Source organism: Budorcas taxicolor, chromosome 13 (genome assembly GCF_023091745.1).
Source record: "Budorcas taxicolor isolate Tak-1 chromosome 13, Takin1.1, whole genome shotgun sequence".
Classification (NCBI taxonomy): Eukaryota; Metazoa; Chordata; class Mammalia; order Artiodactyla; family Bovidae; genus Budorcas; species Budorcas taxicolor.
In genome coordinates, this window is record NC_068922.1 from 77,525,670 (window position 1) to 77,548,504 (window position 22,835).

A 22,835-nucleotide genomic window follows, 5' to 3' on the forward strand; every position below is an offset into this window, starting at 1 on the left:
AAGCCCAGAAGCTCTTGGGAGCAGACACTGTAGGAACCTGGGATCTTCCCTGGGTCAGGGGATAGCATGCAGTGACTCTTGTTGCTAAAGGGACCGTTGGAATAGCGGGATCCAGGACACTCAGGCTCAGGAATACTCCTAAAATCTGCTCCACAAAGCCAAGGTCAGACTGAGTACTGCCTCTCATCAATATTCACCTTATGATGCTGGCCTCTCCTCAGCTTTAGCGGTCCTGCAAAACCCAGACCCCTAGATGCTTTTCCTGACTCCAGGAGGTGACTCTTTCTAAAGATGACCGCCAGGCCGTATGCACTCTTTAGGCGCAGGTGCAGTCTTTTCTCCTCAGTATCTTGTGGGGAGGAGAATGGGCTGTGGACACAGCAGACCCGGGTTCAAATCCCAGCTCTGCCACTTGCTAGTAGTTGACCTTGGGTATGTCATGTCACTTCTCTGACCCTCAGTTTCCTCATCTGTAGAATATGGATTAAAAAAATAACTACCTCTAAGACTGTTGCACAGATATGAACACGTGCCTATCAAAACACCTGGCATTTGGCAGATGTCTTCAAAGGGAAGCCACCAGATTTCCCCGGTGGCTCAGAGGGCAAAGCGTCTGCCTATAATGCGGGATATCTGGGTTCGATCCCTGGGTCGGGAGGATCCCCTGGAGAAGGAAATGGCAACCCACTCTGGTACTCTTGCCTGGACAATCCCATGGACAGGGGAGCCTGGTGGGCTACACTCCCTGGGGTTGCAAATTGGTGTCATTCTGTGCTTGTGAATCTAAGACAATGACCAGCATGTGAGTGAAGACAGCAGATGTGCTCACAGGTCCTTTTGTCGGTGTGAACATCCTTCATGTTTCAGGACCTGCTGTGTGACCTCAGGCAAGTTGCTTCTCTTCTCTGAGCCCCCGTGTCCTCATCTATAAAATGGGGCCATAAGTTACCCTTCAGAATTGCTAGGAAGTCTCATGAGATCATATGATGCCCAGCACAGAGTATGGACTCAAAAACATTAATCTACTACCTCCATTTGACAGATGCAGAAACAGAGGCTCAGACAGGGTGGGTGACTTGCCCAAAGTCACAAAGATAAGCAGTGGGAAAGCTGGGATTTGAATCCATGTCTGGCTGACACCAACCCCAGTCTTCCTCTAAAAATCAGCCCTGCCTCTTGAAAAGGAAAGAATTCTTCATCATTTCAATTCCCTGCATTTTGTTTTTTGCCTTGTTTTTGTTTTCTCAAAACAAAACATCTTTTTTTTTTTTTGGTCACACCACAAGGCATGTGGGATCGTCCCTAACCAGGGATTGAACCCATGTCCCCTGCATTCCGGCAAGGAGTCTTAACCACTGGACCGCTAGGGAAGTCCAGAACGAAATGTCTTTACTGGACACCTGTTGTGGAGACCGGTTCAGCCCATGCAGGACTTGAACCACACAGGTAGAAGCCGACTGCCCACCCTGGCCCACCCATCGGGTGCTGTCTGAGGCCACTCACGGTTTCATCTTGGACTTTTCATCACCGGGGTTATAATGTGGAAGCTGCACGTCGAAAATCCTCTCCATGAGGAAGACGGCATAGGCGTGGAAGTCCAGCCTGCTGCGGGGCTCCCACACCACCGCGTCGTAGGAGTGGGGATCCAGGAGGACCGTGATGTACCTGCCGCCCACCAGCACCTGGGGAGCGGGCGGGGATGGAGCGAGGAGCATAGCCATGTGCAACATCGGTTCTCAGGGACCGAGGGCTTCCCTGTGCCAGGCGCTGGCCCCACCAAGTACGTTACAGACAAGGTCCCCTCATCTACCCTAACAACCACCCTGGGAGGCAAGGACTACCATTTACCCACTTAAAGCTGACATGTGAGGCTTAGAGAGGGCACAAATTGTGCCCGAGATGACATAGCTGAGAAGCGGCAGAGCTGGGACTGGGATTCAGCACTTTTTTGCACTAAAGTTTATGCTCTTAACTACCTCACTTGTAAGCATCTGCCTTGGTTGTCTTAGTTGTTGTATTTCCAGCAGCCAGAAGACAGTCTGTCCACAGAAGGCAGCAGATGGACCTGTGTGCATCACAGGTGGAGGGACTGGATGGATGGAAGGATGGATGGATGGATGATGTTGGTAGATAAATGCTGGTGGATACATTATAGGTTCGTGTGGGTGAATGTATGAATGGGTTAATGAATGGAAGGACAGAAAGAGTGGTGGACAAATGGATGAACTGGGTGGATGAATACATGGATGGATGGATGGATGAAAGAATGTTGGTGGATAAATGGTAGTGGGTCCATTATAGGGGTGTGTGTGTGTGTGTGTGTGTGTGTGTGTGTGTGTGTGCGCGTGGATGGAAGGAAGGAAGGATATTGTTGGGTAAATGCTAGTGAATGTGAAAGCACTATCTACTTCTTGGGGGGCTGAACTCTGTATATAACACACTACTCAAGATGGGAAGGAAACTGGAGAACTGTGATCTTGTAGTCAACAAAGGTAAGGGTATTTCCCCTCAGAGGTCTGTGGAGGGTGTCACAGCTGTAACCACCCACTGTCTGGGCCCTGCTTTCAAAATGTGGTCCATGAGTCATGTTAATCAAATTCTTATAAAATGCAGGTCCGATACCCAAGAAAAAAATGCTACTGGATGGATAGTTAGATGGGTGGATAAGTGGAAGGACAGATCACTGAATATACATTGGATGGAAAGATGGATGAATGAGTGGCTACAAGTTGGTTGCAAACTAAACGTATGAATGCATGTTGGGTAGACAGATGGAAGGGTGCTAAGTGGACATTGGATTAACAGATTGAAAGGAGAATGTTGGATAGATGAAAGTTAGAAGGATACATGGAAGTGGACGGATCAGGCGACTGTTGGGATGCTGAAGTGGTGGATGGAGAGAGATATAAATAGATGTGTATGAAGTGGACAGACACTGGATGTTGACAGGATGGATAATCGAATGCTGGGTGGCAGCGGCAGATGAATGGCAGCGTGGGCAGGTAAGCAGAAGAATGGAAGCTGGTGGAAATTGAATCTGTGGATGGAAGGTGGAGGGATTCTGGGTCCATGAGTGGAAGAATACCAGATAAATTTGAGTAGACAGATGGAGGATTGGATGACAAATAAATGAATAGAGAGATAATGGATAGATGTTTAGAAAGGTGGATAGAGGTTTGATGGAAATGGAATATACGAATGAATACTAGATAGATACTAAGATGGAAGAAGGCTGCTTAGATACTGGGCAGAGAGGCAGAAGGATAAGATGTTGGATGGGTGGATATGTGATAGATGGAAGTTGAATGAATGGATAGAGGTCAGTTAGATGAATGTACATGCATTTGATAGATCTTGAATGCATAGCTGGGTGTTGGGAAGATGCTGGAGGGGTAATGAAGGGATGTGTGTTAGGTGAGTATTGGATATACAGTTGGATAGGCATACAGAAGGTTGGCTGGACCACTGGACAGTTAGCATATGGATGGATATTGAAGAAATCAGTAAACAGCAGGTACACCTGGTCCAGGTGCTCATCCCCTTCCTTCCCAAGAGGCACTTACAGTAAAGATGTCACCATGCTTCTCCTTCATCCTAGTGAGGAAGCCGGCAGCATCTTTTCCAAACTCCAAGGCATGGCCCAGCCAGGGGATACTGCCCAGGTCCAGGGGAGGCTCGCCAGGTCGCCTGCAGAAGTCATGGCACTTGTCACCATTGGATAAAGCCGAGAAGAAGATAAACAGTACAGTGCTGAGACCTTGGGAAGCCTGGGGCACCGCAGTCCATGGGGTCATGAAGAGTGGGACATGACCTAGCGGCTGAACACCAACAAGGCCTCCCTGAGGAGACATTTGATCAAAGACTTGAAGGCGGAGAAGGAGGGAGCCACACGGATGGCTAGAAGGAGAGCTCCCAGGCAGACAGAGCAAGGGAAAAGGCCCTGAGGTTGGATCATGCCTGCTGTGTTCGAAGAACAGTGAGGGGGCCAGTGTAGCTGGATTGGCAGAAGCAAGAAATAGCGGAAGTGGAGCCAGGGTGGTAACAGAGGCCAGACCACATGGAGTCTTGCAGGCAACGCTGGGGTCTTTAGCTTTTTCTCTAAGTGACGTGGGAGCAGAGGAGGGACTGGATTGGGCTCAGGTTATTACAAGATTCCTTTTACTGCTGATTAGGGAATTGACCACACGGGGCTGAGAGTAGAAGCTGGGGAACCAGTTGATGTTGCAACATATCAGGGGGTCCAATCAAGGTGGTCATCTCCCTGCAGGTGTATAAGGATACTGAGCTCTCTGAGCCAGCAAGGACCAGGGTCCTGGTCATCTCACACTTCCTGTCATGTCCACCAAGAGAGGATGAGGTTGGAGAGCATGGCAACGAACAAAACGAATAACCCAATTTAAAAATACACAGAGGAATCTGCACAGACAGTTCTCCAAGGAAGATACACAAATGGTCAGTAAGCACATGAAAAATACGCCCTGCATCATGAATCACTGCAGAAATGCAAATCAAAACAACATGCGGTACCACTTCAAATCCACCAAGACGGCCATCATTATAAAAACAAAAAAGGGAAAATAAGGGCTGGCAATAATGTGGAGAAATGGAATCCTCATATATTTCTGGTGGGAATGTACAATGGTGCAGCTACTCCAGAAACGAAACTGGCAGTTTCTTGAAAGGAAGAGTGATTATACGATCCAGCAATAGATCCCAAAGAATTGAAAACACATGTTCATACATCAGTTCAGTTCAGTTCAGTCGCTCAGTCGTGTCCGACTCTTTGCAACCCCATGAACTGCAGCACACCAGGCCTCCCTGTCCATCACCAAATCCCAGAGTTCACTCAAACTCATGTCCATCGAGTGGGTGATGCCATCGAGCCATCTCATCCTCTGTCGTCCCCTTTTCCTCCTGCCCCCAATCCCTCCCAGCATCAGAGTCTTTTCCAATGAGTCAACTCTTCCTATGAGGTGGCCAAAGTACTGGAGTTTCAGCCTTAGCATCATTCCTTCCAAAGAACACCCAGGGCTGATCTCCTTTAGAAAGGACTGGTTGGACCTCCTTGCAGTCCAAGGGACTCTCAAGAGTCTTCTCCAACACCACAGTCCAAAAGCATCAATTCTTCGGTGCTCAGCCTTCTTCACAGCCCAACTCTCACATCCATACATGACTACTGGAAAAACCATAGCCTTGACTAGACGGACCTTTGTTGGCAAAGTAACGTCTCTGCTTTTCAATATGCTATCTAGGTTGGTCATAACTTTCCTTCCAAGGAGTAAGCATCTTTTAATTTCATGGCTGCAGTCACCATCTACAGTGATTTTAGAGCCCCCAAAAAAGTAAAGTCTGACACTGTTTCCACTGTTTCCCCATCTAGTTTCCATGAAGTGATGGGACCAGATGCCATGATCTTCGTTTTCTGAATGTTGAGCTTTAAGCCAACTTTTTCACTCTCCCCTTCACTTTCATCAAGAGGCTTTTTAGTTCCTCTTCACTTTCTGCCATAAGGGTGGTGTCACCTGCATATCTGAGCTTATTGATATTTCTCCCAGCAATCTTGATTCCAGCTTGTGCTTTTTCCAGCCCAGACTTTCTCATGATGTACTCTGCATAGAAGTTAAGTAAGCAGGGTGACAGTATACAGCCTTGACATACTCCTTTTCCTATTTGGAACCAGTCTGTTGTTCCATGTCCAGGTCTAACTGCTGCTTCCTGACCTGCATACAGATTTCTCAAGAGGCAGGTTAGGTGGTCTGGTATTCCCATCTCTTTCAGAATTTTCCACAGTTTATTGTGATCCACATAGTCAAAGGCTTTGGCATAGTCAATAAAGCAGAAATAGATGTGTTTCTGGAACTCTCTTGCTTTTTCGATGATTCAGCGGATGTTGGCAATTTGATCTCTGGTTCCTCTGCCTTTTCTAAAACCAGCTTGAACATCTGGAAGTTCATGGTTCACGTATTGCTGAAGCCTGGCTAGGAGAATTTTGAGCATTACTTTACCAGCATGTGAGAAGAGTGCAATTGTGTGGTAGTTTGAGCATTCTTTGGCATTGCCTTTCCTTGGAATTGGAATGAAAACTGACCTTTTCCAGTTCTGTGGCCACTGCTGAGTTTTCCAAATTTGCTGGCATATTGAGTGCAGCACTTTCACAGCATCATCTTTCAGGATTTGAAAGAGCTCAACTGGACTTCCATCACCTCCACTAGCTTTGTTCGTAGTGATGCTTTCTAAGGCCCACTTGACTTCACATTCCAGGATGTCTGGCTCTAGGTGAGTGATCACACCATCGTGATCATCTTGGTCGTGAAGATCTTTTTTGTACAGTTCTTCTGTGTATTGTTGCCACCTCTTCTTAATATCTTCTGCTTCTGTTAGGTCCAGACCATTTCTGTCCTTTATTGTGCCCATCTTTGCATGAAATGTTCCCTTGGGATCTCTAATTTTCTTGAAGAGATCTCTAGTCTTTCCCATTCTGTTCTTTTCCTCTATTTCTTTGCATTGATCGCTGAGGAAGGCTTTCTTATCTCTTCTTGCTATTCTTTGGAACTCTGCATTCAGATGCTTATATCTTTCCTTTTCTCCTTTGCTTTTCGCTTCTTTTCTTTTCACAGCTATTTGTAAGGCCTCCCCAGACAGCCATTTTGCTTTTTTTGAATTTCTTTTCCATGAGGATGGTCTTGATCCCTGTCTCCTGTACAATGTCACAAACCTCTGTCCATAGTTCATCAGGCACTCTATCTATCGGATCTAGTCCCTTAAATCTATTTCTCAATTCCACTGTATAATCATAAGGGATTTGATTTAGGTCATACCTGAATGGTCTAGTGGTTTTCCCTACTTTCTTCAATTTCAGTCTGAATTTGGCAATAAGGAGTTCATGATCTGAGCCACAGTCAGCTCCCGGTCTTATTTTTGCTGACTGTATAGAGTTTCTCCATCTTTGGCTGCAAGGGATATAATCAATCTGATTTCGGTGTTGACCATCTGGTGATGTCCATGTGTAGACATGGACACATGTCTTCTCTTGTGTTGTTGGAAGACGGTGTTTGCTATGACCAGTGCGTTCTCTTGGCAAAACTCTATTAGCCTTTGCCCTGCTACATTCAGTATTCCAAGGCCAAATTTGCCTGTTACTCCAGGTGTTTCTTGACTTCCTACTTTTGCATTCTAGTCCCCTATAATGAAAAGGACATCTTTTTCGGGTGTTAGTTTTAAAAGGTCTTGTAGGTCTTCATAGAACCGTTCAACTTCAGCTTCTTCAGTTTTACTGGTTGGGGCATAGACTTGGATTACTGTGATATTGAATGGTTTGCCTTGGAAATGAACAGAGATCATTCTGTCGTTTTTGAGATTGCATCCAAGTACTGCATTTCGGACTCTTTTGTTGACCATGAGGGCTGCTCCATTTCTTCTGAAGGATTCCTGCCCATAGTAGTAGATGTAATGGTCATCTGAGTTAAATTCACCCATTCCAGTCCTTTTTAGTTTGCTGATTCCTAGAATGTCGACGTTCACTCTTGCCATCTCCTGTTTGACCACTTCCAATTTGCCTTGATTCATGGACCTGACATTCCAGGTTCCTATGCAATATTGCTCTTTACAGCATCGGATCTTGCTTCTATCACCAGTCACATCCAAAACTGGGTATTGTTTTTTCTTTGGCTCCATCCCTTCATTCTTTCTGGAGTTATTTCTCCACTGATCTCCAGTAGCATATTGGGCACCTACTGACCTGGGGAGTTCCTCTTTCAGTATCCTATCATTTTGCCTTTTCATACTGTTCACGGGGTTCTCAAGGCACGAATACTGAAGTGGTTTGCCATTCCCTTCTCCAGTGGACCACATTCATACATCAACACACACACTATTGTTCATAGTAACATTAATCATAATAGCCGCGAAGTGGAGCCAACCCAAATGCCCACTGACTGATGAATGGACAAACACATCCAGGTGTATTCATGCTGTGGAAGATTATGCAGTCACGAAAAGGAGTGGAATCCGGATTCCTGCCACAATGTGGAATCACCTCACAATCACCATGCTGAGCAAAGGAAGCCAGACACAAAAGGCCACACAGTGTGTGAGTCTATTTATATGGAATGTCCAGAAAAGGCAAACCAATGGAGAGAGAAAGGAGATTTCTGGTCTCCAGGGTCTGAGGGGAGAAGGGAATGGAGAGGGACAGCTCATCAGGACCAGGTTTCTTTTTGGAGAAATGAAAACACTCCGGAGTTAGATAGCGGTGATGGCTACACCACCGGTGACGATACTAAAAACGATACTAAAAACACATAATTTATTATATGTTTTGAAAGACTGAATCTTATAGTAGATGAACCATATCTCATTAAAGAAAAAAAAGAAGGTGATATGATACAGTGAGAGGGCTAGTTCACAGATGGTGGTCGGGGAGGGTCTCTCCAAGGAGGTGCCATGTGACTAGACAGCTGAAGAAAGAGAGGGGTGAACTTTACAGGCAGAGGGGACAGCATGTGCAAAGGCCCTGGGGTAGGAGCACACAGGGCAAGGCTCTCAGGCGGCAGGAACCCACGTGGCTGGAATGGAGGAGACTATGGGGCTGAAAGGCTGGAGACACCCTGTGGACCAGAAGGGCCGGTGGCCAAGGAGAGAGTCCAGAGACCTGCTGGAGGGTTTGAAATAGGATTTAGGAAGTAATGTGATTATGCTTTTAAAAGGTTGCAAGAGGGAATTCCCTAACTGTCCAGTGGTTAGGACTCTGCACTTTCACTGCATAGGACACAGGTTCCATCCCTGGTCGGGGAACTAAGATACTAAGATGGTGCATGCTGCGCAACACACCCCCAGCCCCCCAAAAAAGGCTGTAAGAGCGAGAGGCAGGAGGAAGATGTGTCAGGAGACCAAGCCAGGCCTAGCCTCCGACTTCCCCACTCCCAGGACAGGGGGCTTTGGTGCCATGCCCAGCAGGGGACCACCTTCCCTTCATTCTTTTCCCCATCCCAGTCTACCTTCCTCCACCAGGGCCTCTGGCCTCCTTGGTCTGACTGTCCCCCAACATAACCTGAACGAGGAGACAGGTGGTGGATGGCAAGACTAGCTAGACTGGAGGGTGGGAGTCTGGGCAGTTTGGAAGCCCCAGCAGGGGTGAGGGTGCAGGGCAGCAGGAAGCACCTCCCCACCCACCGCCTCCTCTCCCCACCCCCACCCTGCCCCTGAGCCCCTCACTGAGCAGACACGCAAAGGTGCAGGTGGCTCTGGGACTTGAAGTGGGTGCAGCGGAGGACCCTTCTGTTCGCCCCTCATCTCTCTGGGAGCCAGCTTCTCCTGAAGGCTCCGTTTCCAGGATGGCAGAGCACAGGTGGGAGGAGCCCAGTGTGCACCAGCCCCCGCCCACCTCAGGTCTGAGCCCAAGGACGGGACACAGGAGTGGAGACTTTTGCACCAGAGCAGGGGTTCAGAGGGGACAGGCCAGGTCAGGGGCCCGACTTGAGCACCTCCTGGCCTCCAACCAGCCCTGCTTCTTGCTGGCCACGAGACTTTGCTTCTCCTTGCCCGCTTCCTCGTCTGTAAAACTGGAGTGTTGACACTACTGACCACATCGGGCTGTGACAAAGATGAAGTGGGTTACAGAACAGTGCCTGGTGCCTGGCAACCAGGGAACAGCTGGAGCAGGTCTGAGAAGCAGGACCAACATGACTCTTGGGTGCATCGGCTATATGGCAGGTGCTATGCATTCTCCAAGGGGGCTTCCCTGGTGCCTCAGTGGTACAGAACCCACCTGCCAGTGAAGGAGACGCAGGTTCCATCTGTTAGGTAGGTAAAATAGGGAAAAGGAGTCCAAAATGGCGGTGGCTAAAAGACAAGGAAGGGAAAAGCCCACGAAAATAGAACAAAAGAAGGTCCGAGGACCTGAGGGAGGACCTCAGGTAAAACAAACAACACTCCTGGCTGGCCCAATTTATATAGGACAGGCCCAGGGAGAGAGAAACATATAAATAGAGGAGCCAAAGCCAGATCTCTCTCTCTCTCCCCCATGCACTGGGGCACTCTTCTCCTCGTGTCTTTGGATCGATGTGCCCTCACGCCTCGAAGATGGACCTTCCTGCTATCTTCTAAATAAAATAGAGCCGTAACACTGAGCTGTAACACTGATTTGTCTAAGAGCCATAACACGGTCCATTCGAGACCTGAGAGCTATAACACGGTCTATCCAAGACCTGAGAGCTGTGACACGCCGAGGGGGCTTTAATGTCCGTCGCTCCAAATCCTTGTTGTGACGAGACAAAGAACCGAGGAACATACACTCGCGTGACATCTATGGGGCCGGGACTCGGACGTAACCTGGCTGAAACAACCTCTGCATGGAAGAGGCCAAGCAGAGCAGGAGCCCAACTCAGCAAAGCTCCCGCACTAGAAGCAGAAGGTGAAGAGACCCAGCGCAGGGGAAGGCCCATCGTGCTGGAAACCGGGACAGCGGAAAGCCCACGCGGCCCAGTCTCAGATCCCAGAAGACCTCCGGTTAAGGTAAGAGGTCCTCGTTCCTATGGCTGGAGGGACATGCCTAACGAAATCTTAATTCCTTTACAATCTTTCATTTCTTGTTCCCTCGAACCTCCCGCAAACAGGCGGGGGGCAGGGGGCACGATTGAGGGACTCTGGAGAGGCTACTCCTCAGCATGTCCCAAAGGCGCTATCTGCTGAGCCCCAGTAGCTGTTACACAAGCCGGTGGGGGTTCTTCTGTCCTTTCTCTTCTCTGGGCCAAGGATCAGACCAATGAAATTGTGAGCACCGGTCAGATATTTAGCAAATTTTCCAGCGGGCTATGAAGGGGATTCCTTGGCACGTTTTCCCCACTGCTTTTTCCTCCTGTCGTTCAGCCCTCTCCCGGGACTTGAGCCCGACCAAAACCCAGAATGGCTTCGGGTACCTAATAAAGCTCAGGTTCTGAGGTCTCATTGCAAAAACTCATTGAGAGAGAAAGCGATAAGAGGTGGACTTGTTAAGATTCAGAGAAAAGCGCCCACTCTACAGGGTACTGGCCATGAAATGCGGCCTAGCTAGGTTTTGCAAGTGGGGTGAATTCATATGCTAATGAGTGAGAGGATCATCCCAACCACTGGGAAACCACCCACTCCTCCCTCTTTTGACCGTGCCTTGGAGTTGTCCTGCCACCTCTGGGTGTGTTTGCTGGCTTATAGATTGGGGATTAAGGTTTACTTGAATTTGACTTGTCATCTTGGACCCAATTGATTTTAATTGGTTTACATTATACCCCTTGTGCTATGTCATTCTTTCAAAGGTTGTGCTCTGCCCCCTTCCCTCCTGTTTCATGCTCTTTTCCTGAGCCCCATCCAGACCCACAAGGTTGCCTCTACAATCTTCTGGAGAGACAACCAGAAAATAGCTGGCCTTGGGAGGGAAATACTCTATAATATCCAACCCCCTAATCCTACCCAGTACTGGTCACACTGGAGATCTTGGGGATGTCCAACTCCAGTCCGGGGGTCCCAGGAGGTCATCACACCTTAACCTGCCTAGGGATCTGGTCCTCGAAAGGTTGTCATGCCTCAACCTGCTCGGGGATCCGCTAGTCCCAGCGGTCCCAGGAGGTCATCACGCCTCAACCTGCCCAGGGACCCAATTCTTGGGAGGTCGTCATGCCTCGACCTGCCCGGGGATTCAGTCTCTAGGAGGCTGTCACACCTCAGCCTGCCTGGGGATCTGCACCCTGACCCAGGGATGCCTGGCTCTCAGGTTGCAACAGTTCTGGGTAGGATAAGCTTCAGAAAGACTCACCCCTAAGGAAGTCCACCCATGGAAACAGAAGGAAGCCTATTACTCATGGGACTGTGCCCAGTCTCAACAATAACTCAGGAGCCCAATGAGAACCCCATTGCCTTTTTGGAAAGGCTAAAAGAGGCACTCCAAAAGTTTACCAATCTGGACTTAGTCTCTTACTAGGTACAGGTGATTTTAAAGGACAAATTCCTGTCCTGATGTGCATCAGATATCAGAATTAAGTTACAACAGCTACAAGAGTAGGACCCTGTTGCCTCTTTAAATGAGATGGTCCAGACAGCCACCAATACCTTTTATAACAGAACAGGAGAAGGAGGCCAAGGCCCAGGAAAGAGAAAATGAAAGAGACAAGGCATGCCCAGATGCTGGCCACCCTCCAGAGAAGCCCTATGGCAAACCCCGAGTCCTTGAAGGACAAGGCACGAGACAAATGCCTGATCTGCAGACAGGCGGGGCATTGAGCCAGAGAGTGTCCAAACCGTGACAAGTCTCCTAGAACGGCTGCCACAAATGCCTTCCACTGGGACATTGGGTGGCTCTGCCCTCAGGACGCAAGAGCCTCAAGGTCAAGCGCCAAGCCTACCCTCACGATGGTTCAAGAGGACTGAAGCGGCCCGCTCCAGCCAGCCCGCCTGTCACAGATAACCATCAGGGGCTGGAGCCAAGGGTGCGACTGGATGTGGCAGGCAGGCCCGAGAATTTCTTGGTTGACACAGGGGCTACCGACTCTCTTGAACTCCTACTCCGGAGCCTTCTCCTCCCAAACCTGTACCATCTTGGGGGCTACAGGAAAAGCAACTACTAAAAGATTCACCCGAGCACTTCTTTGTTGCTGGGATGGACAAATATTTTCCCACCAGTTTCTGGTGGTCCCCAAGTGTCCTACTCTCTTATTGGGAAGAGATATACTCACTAAACAGGAGACCACCCTTGTGATGGGAAGTTTTTCAGCCCCTAGAGCTCTATAGCTCCTGGTTACTACTGAAGAACCCATTACACCTTCAATAGAGAGGGACCAAAAACTATGGGAAGACAAAATCAACCCCCAGGTGTGGGACCAGGGGATTCCTGGACGAGCCCACCAAGCTGAACCTGTCATCATTGTCCTCCAAGATCCCACTCGGTTTCCTAACCGGAAACAATATCCCCTCAAAAGAGAGGCTCGGGAGGGACTACAGCCCCTAATAAATTAACTCCTTGCTTTTGGGCTATTGGTCCCCACCAGTTCACCATGTAACACCCCAATCCTCTAAGTAAAGAGAAAAGACGGAACCTGGTGAATGGTTCAAGATCTCCAGATCATAAATGAAGCTGTAGTCTCCCTCCGTCCCACAGTACCCAATCCCTATGTAATTGTGGGAGAAATCCCACCCAGTGCCAAGTGGTTTACAGCCTTGGATCTCAAAGATACATTTTTTTGCATGCCACTGGCTAAAGAATCCCAATATCTTTTTGCCTTTGAGTGGGAGGCCCCAGGAGAAAAACACCAACAGATGACTTGGACAGTATTACCTCAGTATTACCTCTGAGCTGACTGTGGCTCAGATCATGAACTCCTTATTGCCAAATTCAGACTGAAATTGAAGAAAGCAGGGAAAACCACTAGACCATTCAGGTATGACCTAAATCAAATCCCTTATGATTATACAGTGGAAGTGAGAAATAGATTTAAGGGACTAGATCTGATATATAGAGTGCCTGATGAACTATGGGCAGAGGTTCGTGACACTGTACAGGAGACAGGGATCAAGACCATCCCCATGGACAAGAAATGCAAAAAAGCAAAATGGCTGTCTGAGAAGGCCTTACAAATAGCTGCGAAAAAGAAGAGAAGCGAAAAGCAAAGGAGAAAGAAAATGGCTGTCTGGGGAGGCCTTACAAATAGCTGTGAAAAGAAAAGAAGCGAAAATCAAAGAAGAAAAGGAAAGATATAAGCATCTGAATGCAGAGTTCCAAAGAATAGCAAGAAGAGAAAAGAAAGCCTTCCTCAGTGATCAATGCAAAGAAATAGAGGAAAAGAACAGAATGAGAAGCACTAGAGATCTCTTCAAGAAAATTAGAGATCCCAAGTGAACATTTCATGCAAAGATGGGCACAATAAAGGACAGAAATGGTATGGACCTAACAGAAGCAGAAGATATTAAGAAGAGGTGGCAACAATACACAGAAGAACTGTTCAAAAAAGATCTTCACGACCAAGATAATCACAATGGTGTGATCACTCACCTAGAGCCAGACATCCTGAAATGTGAAGTCAAGTGGGCCTTAGAAAGCATCACTACGAACAAAGCTAGTGGAGGTGATGGAAGTCCAGTTGAGCTCTTTCAAATCCTGAAAGATGATGCTGTGAAAGTGCTGCACTCAATACGCCAGCAAATTTGGAAAACTCAGCAGTGGCCACAGAACTGGAAAAGGTCAGTTTTCATTCCAGTCCCAAGGAAAGGCAATGCCAAAGAATGCTCAAACTACCGCACAACTGCACTCATCTCACACGCTAGTAATGCTCAAAATTCTCCAAGCCAGGCTTCAGCAATACGTGAACCATGAACTTCCAGATGTTCAAGCTGGTTTTAGAAAAGGCAGAGGTACCAGAGATCAAACTGCCAACATCCATTGGATCATGGAAAAAGCAAGAGAGTTCCAGAAACACATCTATTTCTGCTTTATTGACTATGCCAAAGCCTTTGACTGTGTGGATCACAATAAACTGTGGAAAATTCTAAAAGAGATGGGAATACCAGACCACCTGACTTGCCTCTTGAGAAACCTATATTCAGGTCAGGAAGCAACAGTTAGAAGTGGACATGGAACAACAGACTGGTTCCAAATAGGAAAAGGAGTACATCAAGGCTGTATACTGTCACCCTGCTTATTTAACTTATATGCAGAGTACATCATGAGAAACGCTGGGCTGGAAGAAGCACAAGCTGGAATCAAGATTGCTGGGAGAAATATCAATAAGCTCAGATATGCAGATGACACCACCCTTATGGCAGAAAGTGAAGAGGAACTAAAAAGCCTATTGATGAAAGTGAAAGGGGAGAGTGAAGAAGTTGGCTTAAAGCTCAACTTTCAGAAAACAAAGATCATGGCATCTGGTCCCATCACTTCATGGGAACTAGATGGGGAAACAGTGGAAACAGTGCCAGACTTTATTTTGGGGGGCTCCAAAATCACTGCAGATGGTGACTGCAGCCATGAAATTAAAAGACGGTTGCTCCTTGGAAGGAAAGTTATGACCAACCTAGATAGTATATTGAAAAGCAGAGACATTACTTTGCCAACAAAGGTCCGTCTAGTCAAGGCTATGGTTTTTCCAGTAGTCATGTATGGATGTGAGAGTTGGACTGTGAAGAAAGCTGAGCACCGAAGAATTGATGTTTTTGAACTGTGGTGTTGGAGAAGACTCTTGAGAGTTCCTTGGACTGCAAGGAGATCCAACCAGTCCATTCTGAAGGAGATCAGCCCTGGGATTTCTCTGGAGGGAATGATGCTGAAGGTGAAACTCCAGTACTTTGGCCACCTCATACGAAGAGTTGACTCATTGGAAAAGACTCTGATGCTGGTAGGGATTGGGGGCAGGAGGAGAAGGGGATGACAGAGGATGAGATGGCTGGATGGCATCACTGACTTGATGGACGTGAGTCTGAGTGAACTCCGGGAGTTGGTGACGGACAGGGAGGCCTGGTGTGCTGAGATTCATGGGGTCATGAAGAGTCAGACACGACTGAGTGACTGAATTGAACTGAACCTCAGGGATTCAGAGATAGCCCCCACCTGTTTGGACCAGCCCTTAGCCAGGATCTCCTAGATCTGGACCTGGGACATAATGGAAAAATATTACAATACATAGATGACCTGCTAATCTGCTCTCCAGATGAGAAAAGTGCCCGACAACATGCAATTTAGGTTCTAAACTTCTTGGCAGAAAGGGGATATAAAGTCTCCCGTGCTAAGGCACAGATGGTCGAGACAAAGATCACTTACCTGGGAGTTCAAATTACACATGGGTCCAGGAGGCTGTCCTCTGATCGGGTACAAGAAATCCTCCAGTTGCCCTCCCCCACGACTCGAAAACAGTTGCGAGCTTTCCTGGGGCTAACTGGATATTGTAGAATCTGGATACCCAACTATGGTCTAACTGCCCGGCCCTTATATGAAAGCTTAAAGGGATGAGACGATTCAATCCCACTGATGTGGGGAACTCCTCAAAAAAGGCAGAGGCTACACTAAAATAGGCCTTAACTCAGGCACCTGCCTTGAAGTTGCCAGACCCAGAAAAAGCATTCCAACTTTATGTCCATGAAAGAGAGGGAATAGCCTTGGGAGTGTTAACTCAAAGGTTGGGATCTGAGCCCCAGCCTGTAGCTTACTTATCCAAGAGGCTCGATCCAACTACCCGAGGTTGGCCCCCCTGCCTTCGAAGTCTTGCAGCTATTGCAATCATGATAGAAGATGCTTTAAAACTTTTCTTTGGGGGGCAAACTAACTATTTTTACCAGCCACCAAGTAAAACAACTCCTAAATGGGAGAGGCCATTTATGGATGTCTGATCAAAGAATCCTCAGATAACAAGTAATGCTGATGGAAAATCCAGGCCTCACTATATCCCCTTGTGAGGTTCTTAACCCAGCCACCCTCCTGCCTACCCCCGAGGGCTCTCTCCCCTTCCACTCTTGTCTAGAAACCTTGGACCACTGGATAAAACCCAAGAGGGATTGTCAGAAGACCCTCTGACCAATCCTGAGGAAATCTGGTACACTGATGGAAGCAGCTTTGTCTTGGATGGAGAAAGAAGAGCCGGGTATGCAGTAGTCTCCAATTTTGAGACCATAGAGGCTAAGCCTCTGCCACCAGGTACTTCAGCCCAATTAGCTGAGCTCATAGCCCTGACTCGAGCTTTAGAGCTGGGAAAAGGAGAAAGAATAGCCATTTACACTGATTCCAAGTATGCCTTTCTGGTGCTACATGCACTTGTGGCTATTTGGAAAGAAAGGGGCCACTTGACCGAGGGTCCCCAATCAAATATGGTGATCAGATTCTTAGATTCTTGGAGGCAGTCCATCCACCCACCGAGGTTTAAGTCTCCCACTGTAAAGGACACCAAAAAAGGAGCACGGAAGTGGCACGAGGGAACCAAGCAGCTGATCAGGCAGCTAGGAGAGCAGCGTTACAGAACCATGCATGACCTAATAGGGGTTGCTACCCTAGTTCCACAGACTAATTTGCCAGAAACTCCTTCATATACTGAAGGTGAGACTCTTAAAGCTAAGAGCGAGGGCTTTCAAAAATATCATATGGGGTGGTTCCAAACAGAGGGGCTCCTTTTTCTGCCTGGGAACCTCCAATGGAAGTTGGTTAACTCCTTACATGCCAGTACTCATTTAGGAGAAAAGGCCCTCCAAAGACTACTAGAAAGGTCCTTCGGAGGAACAGGCTTCCAAACAACCATAAGACAGGTGGTCTCCTCTTCTCCCACTTGCCAATTAAACAACCCCCAAGGAGCTTGAAGACCTCAGCTGGCCCAGCCTGTCCAACGATGTGGGGCCTACCCAGGAGAGGACGGGCAGATGGACTTCACCCAGATGCCAGTTTCTCAAGGGTATAAATACCTATTAGTCATGATAGATACATTCACAGGATGGATTGAAGGCTTTCCCACCCGGACTGAGAAGGCTGAGGAGGTGGTAAAAAAACTGCTCCATGAAATCATTCCAAGATTTGGTCTGCCCAGGTCATTACAAAGTGACAATGGGACATGGTTTATTTCTAAGGTCACCCAAGGGGTCTCAAAAGCATTGGGCATTACTTATTATCTCCATTGTGCCTAGAGGCCTCAATCTTCAGGAAAAGTAGAAAGAGCCAATCAATTCTTAAAATCAGCGATAAAAAAGATAACCCAGGAGACCTCCCTAGGGTGGAAGGAGGCTTTACCAATAGCTCTCCTCCGCACCTGCATTGCCCCTAAGGAACAGCTTGGTCTTGGTCCTTATGAGATACTATATGGGAGACCTTTCGTTTATGTCAATGACCTCTTCCTAGATCCAGAGGTTCAGACGCTCCAGTCTTACACCATGGCCATTGGGCAATTCCAACAGGATATATGCTTGTCGGGTATGAACCAGGACCCAGATGCTCCAGGGACTCCAGTCCTAATTAAAGTCTGGAAAGATGGGTCCCCAAAGGCTCAACTCCAGCCCACATGGAAGGGCCCCTACCCTGTAATACTTTCTACCCCCACAGCAGTCAAGGTACCAGGACACGACTCCTGGATTCACTACTCACGAGTCAAGCCGTGGAAAAAAACCAGAAGAGGACACTCAATACACCTGTGAGCCCCTGGGAGATCTCAGATACCTATTCAGGACTACCAATGAGTGCCATTCTAATGAACACCCCCAAAATCTGGTTTCTGGAGATAAGATTTCTCAGGATAGCTCTACACAGCCAACACAGCTTGACAGAGACTGTACTCCAAAACAGACAGGAGATAGATCTTCTGATCCCTGAACAAGGAGGGACTTGAGCCATCCTGGCGATGTGAATTGAAAATTGACTAATGCCCCTGCTAGTCCTTGTCAGGCTATATCGATGATGCTTATGATTATTCCATGTACTGTCAACTCTCTAACCTGTTTTGTGTCTGCCCAGGTCAACCAGCTACAACATACAGTGCCAGTTCAATAAAGATATAAAACTACAGCCGGCCACGGAAAATATCACACACCCTTAGATGGACACCGCTATAAGGACTCCGAGGCTTGAGACTAGCAAGAGGGGCAGGCCCAATACCCCTCGCCATCCCAGTTCAGCAGAAAGTAGCCAGAAAGACCTCAACACCCCTATTCCCAAAGAATTGGGCCTCCCATCTTTCGAGCGGGGAATGTTAAGTAGGTAAAATAGGGAAAAGGAGTCCAAAATGGTGGTGGCTAAAAGACAAGGAAGGGAAAAGCCCACGAAAATAGAACAAAAGAAGGTCCGAGGACCTGAGGGAGGACCTCAGGTAAAACAAACAACACTCCTGGCTGGCCCAGTTTACATAGGACAGGCCCAGGGAGAGAGAAACATATAAATAGAGGAGCCAAAGCCAGGTCTCTCTCTCTCTCCCCTGCGCACTGGGGCGCTCTTCTCCTCATGTCTTTGGATCGATGTGCCCTCACGCCTCGAAGATGGACCTTCCTGCTATCTTCTAAATAAAATAGAGCTGTAACACTGAGCTGTAACACTGATTTGTCTAAGAGCTATAACATGGTCCATTCGAGACCTGAGAGCTATAACACGGTCTATCCAAGACCTGAGAGCTGTGACACGCCGAGGGGGCTTTAATGTCCATCACTCCAAATCCTTGTTGTGATGAGACAAAGAACCGAGGAACATACATCCCTGGGCTGGGAAGATTCCCCTGAAGAAGGAAATGGCAGCCCGCTCCAGAGTTCTTGCCTGGAAAATCCCACGAACAGAGGATCCTGGTGGGCTCCAGTCCATGTGGTCGCAAAACAGTCGGAGGCGCCTGAGTGGCTACACAGCAACAGCATGAATTTTCCAGAGGTTTCCTTGCTTGGTAATAACAGCTGATGCCTGATGCGGCCTGAGGCTCACTGGTATTGAGAGAGTCAGTTCCCAGACAGGTTGATAAGAAGCTCCGAAGCGGTGGGGCTCAATATGTAGATGATATTCTGCTCTGTGCTGAGACAGAGGAAGCTTGTTCACAAGCCTCAGAAGATTTCTTAAACTTCCTGGCAGGCTGCGGTTACCAGGCATCAAGAGAAAAGGCTCAGCGGTGGCTCAGATGGTTAAACGTCTGTCTACAATGTGGGAGACCCGGGTTGGATCCCTGGGTCGGGAAGGAAATGGCAATCCACTCCAGTATTATTGCCTGGAAAATCCCATGGACAGAGGAGCCTGGTAGGCTACAGTCTATGGGGTCGCAAAGATTCGGACACGACTGAGCGACCTCACTTCACTTCACTTCACTTTTGTTAACAATCTGCTAGATATCTGGGCCTAATTGTATCAGAAGGGACTAGGGCCATAGGCCCCGAGAGGATTAAACCTATACTAAATCATCCCCTACCTATGACTTTAAGACAATTGAGAGGATTTTGGGGAATCACAGGCTACTGTTGCATTGGATTCCGGGTTATGGGGAACCTGCTCGGCCTTTGTATAAACTTAGAGCTGAGACTCAGCAGGCCCAAACCAACAGACTGGTTTGGTCTCCAGATACTCAAAAAGCTTTTAAGGTTCTTCAGACTGCTCTCCTGCAAGCTCCCACTTTGAGCTTGCCCACAGGGTCAGAATTTAATTTGTTAGTCACTGAAAGAAAAGGTATGGCTTTGGGAGTTTTGACACAACCCTGAGAGGGCCTCACCTGCAACCTATTTCTTATCTAAGCAGAGAATTAGACGTAATTTCATGTGGGTGGCCACACTGTCCAGGAGTAATTGGGGCAATGGCTTTATTAACTCCTGAAACTTTAAAAATAATCCATGGACAAAATCTTACTGTATTGACTTCTCATGATGTGAGTGGAATCTTAAATTCTAAGGTTAATACTTGGATGAGAGATCAGTCATTGTTGTTAGAAGGACCAGTAACTAAGCTTAAAGTTTGTGGAAATTCAAATCCTGCCACTTTCCTTTCTGAGAAGGAAAACGAAACACCTGATCACAATTGTTCCCAATTCCTAACTTTATGTTCCCAATTCCTTCCTTTAGCTCAGGAAGACCTAATGGATACCCTGTTAGACAATCCTGACATGGAAATATTTACAGATGCCAGTTCTTTTGTTTGGGAGGGGAAGAGTAAAGCAGTTATGCCGTGGTGATGGCTGAACAGGTTTTAGAAGCAAAATCTCTCCCCCAGGGAACCCTAGCAGAGCTTGTGGCTCTGACCCAAGCTCTAGAGTTAAGCAAAGGGCAGCGTGTAAATATCTACACTGATTCTAAGTGTGCTTACTTGACTTTACATGCTCATGTTGCAACATGGAAAGAAAGAGTTTAAAATGGCAACAAGAGAAACTATTAAGCATTTCAGAGAGATCCAGAGACTTTTAACTACTATATATTGTCCTAAAGAAGTAGCTGTTATGCATTGCAAAAGACACAGCAGGGATGCAAGTAAAGAAGACAAAGGTAACCAGACTGTCAAGCCAGAAAAGCGGCACTTTAGGAAACCCCTCACTGCAGACGCCTTTGATCTGGATAGGTGCTGTGAACAGAAAAAACCACAGTATACTGAGGAAGAATTAGAAAGATATGAGAAAAGAGGAACAAAGATGACTGATGAAGGATGGTTACAGTCCGAGGATGGACAATTAGTAATTCCTGAAATTGCTCAATGGAAAAGTTTTTCTAAAGCTTTAGAATTAACTAATCATGTAACTCAGCTCTCAGCTTTCCAACAGGCACTAACTGAACTCTGGGAGATGACTCCTGACCCAGTCTGAGTAAAACAAGCCTCTATTTGAGCCAGAAACCGAGGTCCTGATAAAAACATTGGGGTCTGGGGGCCAAACTCTCAGGCCCTCTCTGGGAAGGCCCTTACCAGGTTATTCTTTCTTCTCCCACTGCTGTCAAAGTGCCAGGAATTGATTCATGGGTGCAGCACACTCGAGTTACGAGGTGGCACCCCGACCAGAACTAAGTGACGTCATTTTATGTCTTTACTTTCTGTGCTGACTTTGTACTTTTCAGATGGGCCTGATAATCTATGTGAGCCTACTTCTGCTGACTCCAAAAGTCCTGAGTCTGCCATTTGACCCTCAAGACAATGCCTTCCTGTCCTGGGCTCATTCCTACGCTGCATTCCACAATCGGTCTAATTGCTGGGTACTTTAATAAAACTTTATTACAGAAAAGCTCTGAGCGATCAAGCCTCATCTCTGGCCCCGGATCGAATTCTTCTCCTCCAGAGGGCAAGGATCCTAGCGTCTTTTCGTGGTTCAGCAACAACCTTTCAGTATTCTTTGCAGAAGGAAGTTCTCCTATCAAGCCCATTTTACAGCAGACGAAACTGAGGCCCAGAAGGGGCTAAGCCACTTGCCCGAGGGCCCACCGTGGAGAGTCTAGGTCTCTAATCCAGGCAGGCCTGACTATGGAGCCCACAGTCTTCATGCACCCCTGGCCCCAATTCACCCCAAGTGGCCACGTGGACCCCCACTTTTCCGGTGAGGAGACTGAGACACAGAGAGGTTTCAGCGACCTGCCCAGATGCAGGAGGAGGTTTTCGCCCAAGACATCTTTCGGGGAGAGGGTGGGGCTTCCTCTCCATGCCTTTCACTCAGGCTGCCACCGGAGCTCCCCAGCGAGCCTGCTGTTATTGCTGGCATCACTCATCTTTCCCCAGAAAAGTCACGAGGAGGCACAGACAAAGGCAGGACACTGGGGGCCCGGGCGTCTGACCCTTGAAGTGCCAGCGGCTCCTTCAGCCCAGGGGCCTGGAATCCAACTCGGGCCCCAGTCACATTCCAGGGTGACTCAGCAGGAGGCCAGCAGGGCGGAGGAGGCTCTATTTTGGAGTCTGCGGTCTCTAGCCTCGCCCACTGACACTCTCACTGATTTGAGGCACTGCCAGGCCCTGGGGGACAGCTTGACCCTCTCATTCACAGCTCCAGGCAATTCGGCTGACCACTGCCTGCCCTTCCTGGTTCAGATATGGAGGCAGCTCTTCTGATCCTCCCGGGAGCCTTGATTCTCACCATGGGAGTTCCTCAAAACCTGCTCATTCTTTGCTCACAGACCCCACCGCCAACCCCACATCCTGTCCCATCTCTCTCTCCCTTGAAACTTTGAGAGAATCAGGGAGGAAGTCATGCCTGGATATCACCCACCTTTGGGCCCCTTGGCGTATCCCATCCTTTCTGTACAGAAGGTGGACACTTCTTGTAGACCTAGTACTGAGACCAGTGGGGATCCTGGAGTGGGTTGCCATTTCCTTCTCTGTCTGGGACATAGCAGGTGCTTAATGCATATGTCTCAGATGAATGAGTCAAGCACACAGTTAGTGCTCAGTGAGCAGCACCTGCCTCCTGGACTTGAAAGAGGGT

The 22,835-nt window shown here is 48.0% G+C and overlaps 1 protein-coding gene across 1 annotated transcript in view; it reads right to left on the minus strand.

Moving 5' to 3' along the window:
- PTGIS (prostaglandin I2 synthase) overlaps positions 1–22,835 on the minus strand; it is a 61,279-nt gene that overhangs the window by 33,299 nt on the left and 5,145 nt on the right. Inside the window, exons 2-3 of the mRNA XM_052650607.1 lie at positions 3,564–3,687; positions 1,504–1,682 (exon numbers count right to left, since the gene is read on the minus strand). Coding sequence (XP_052506567.1) covers positions 1,504–1,682; positions 3,564–3,687 — 303 coding nt within the window. The remainder of the gene's footprint in view (positions 1–1,503; positions 1,683–3,563; positions 3,688–22,835) is intronic.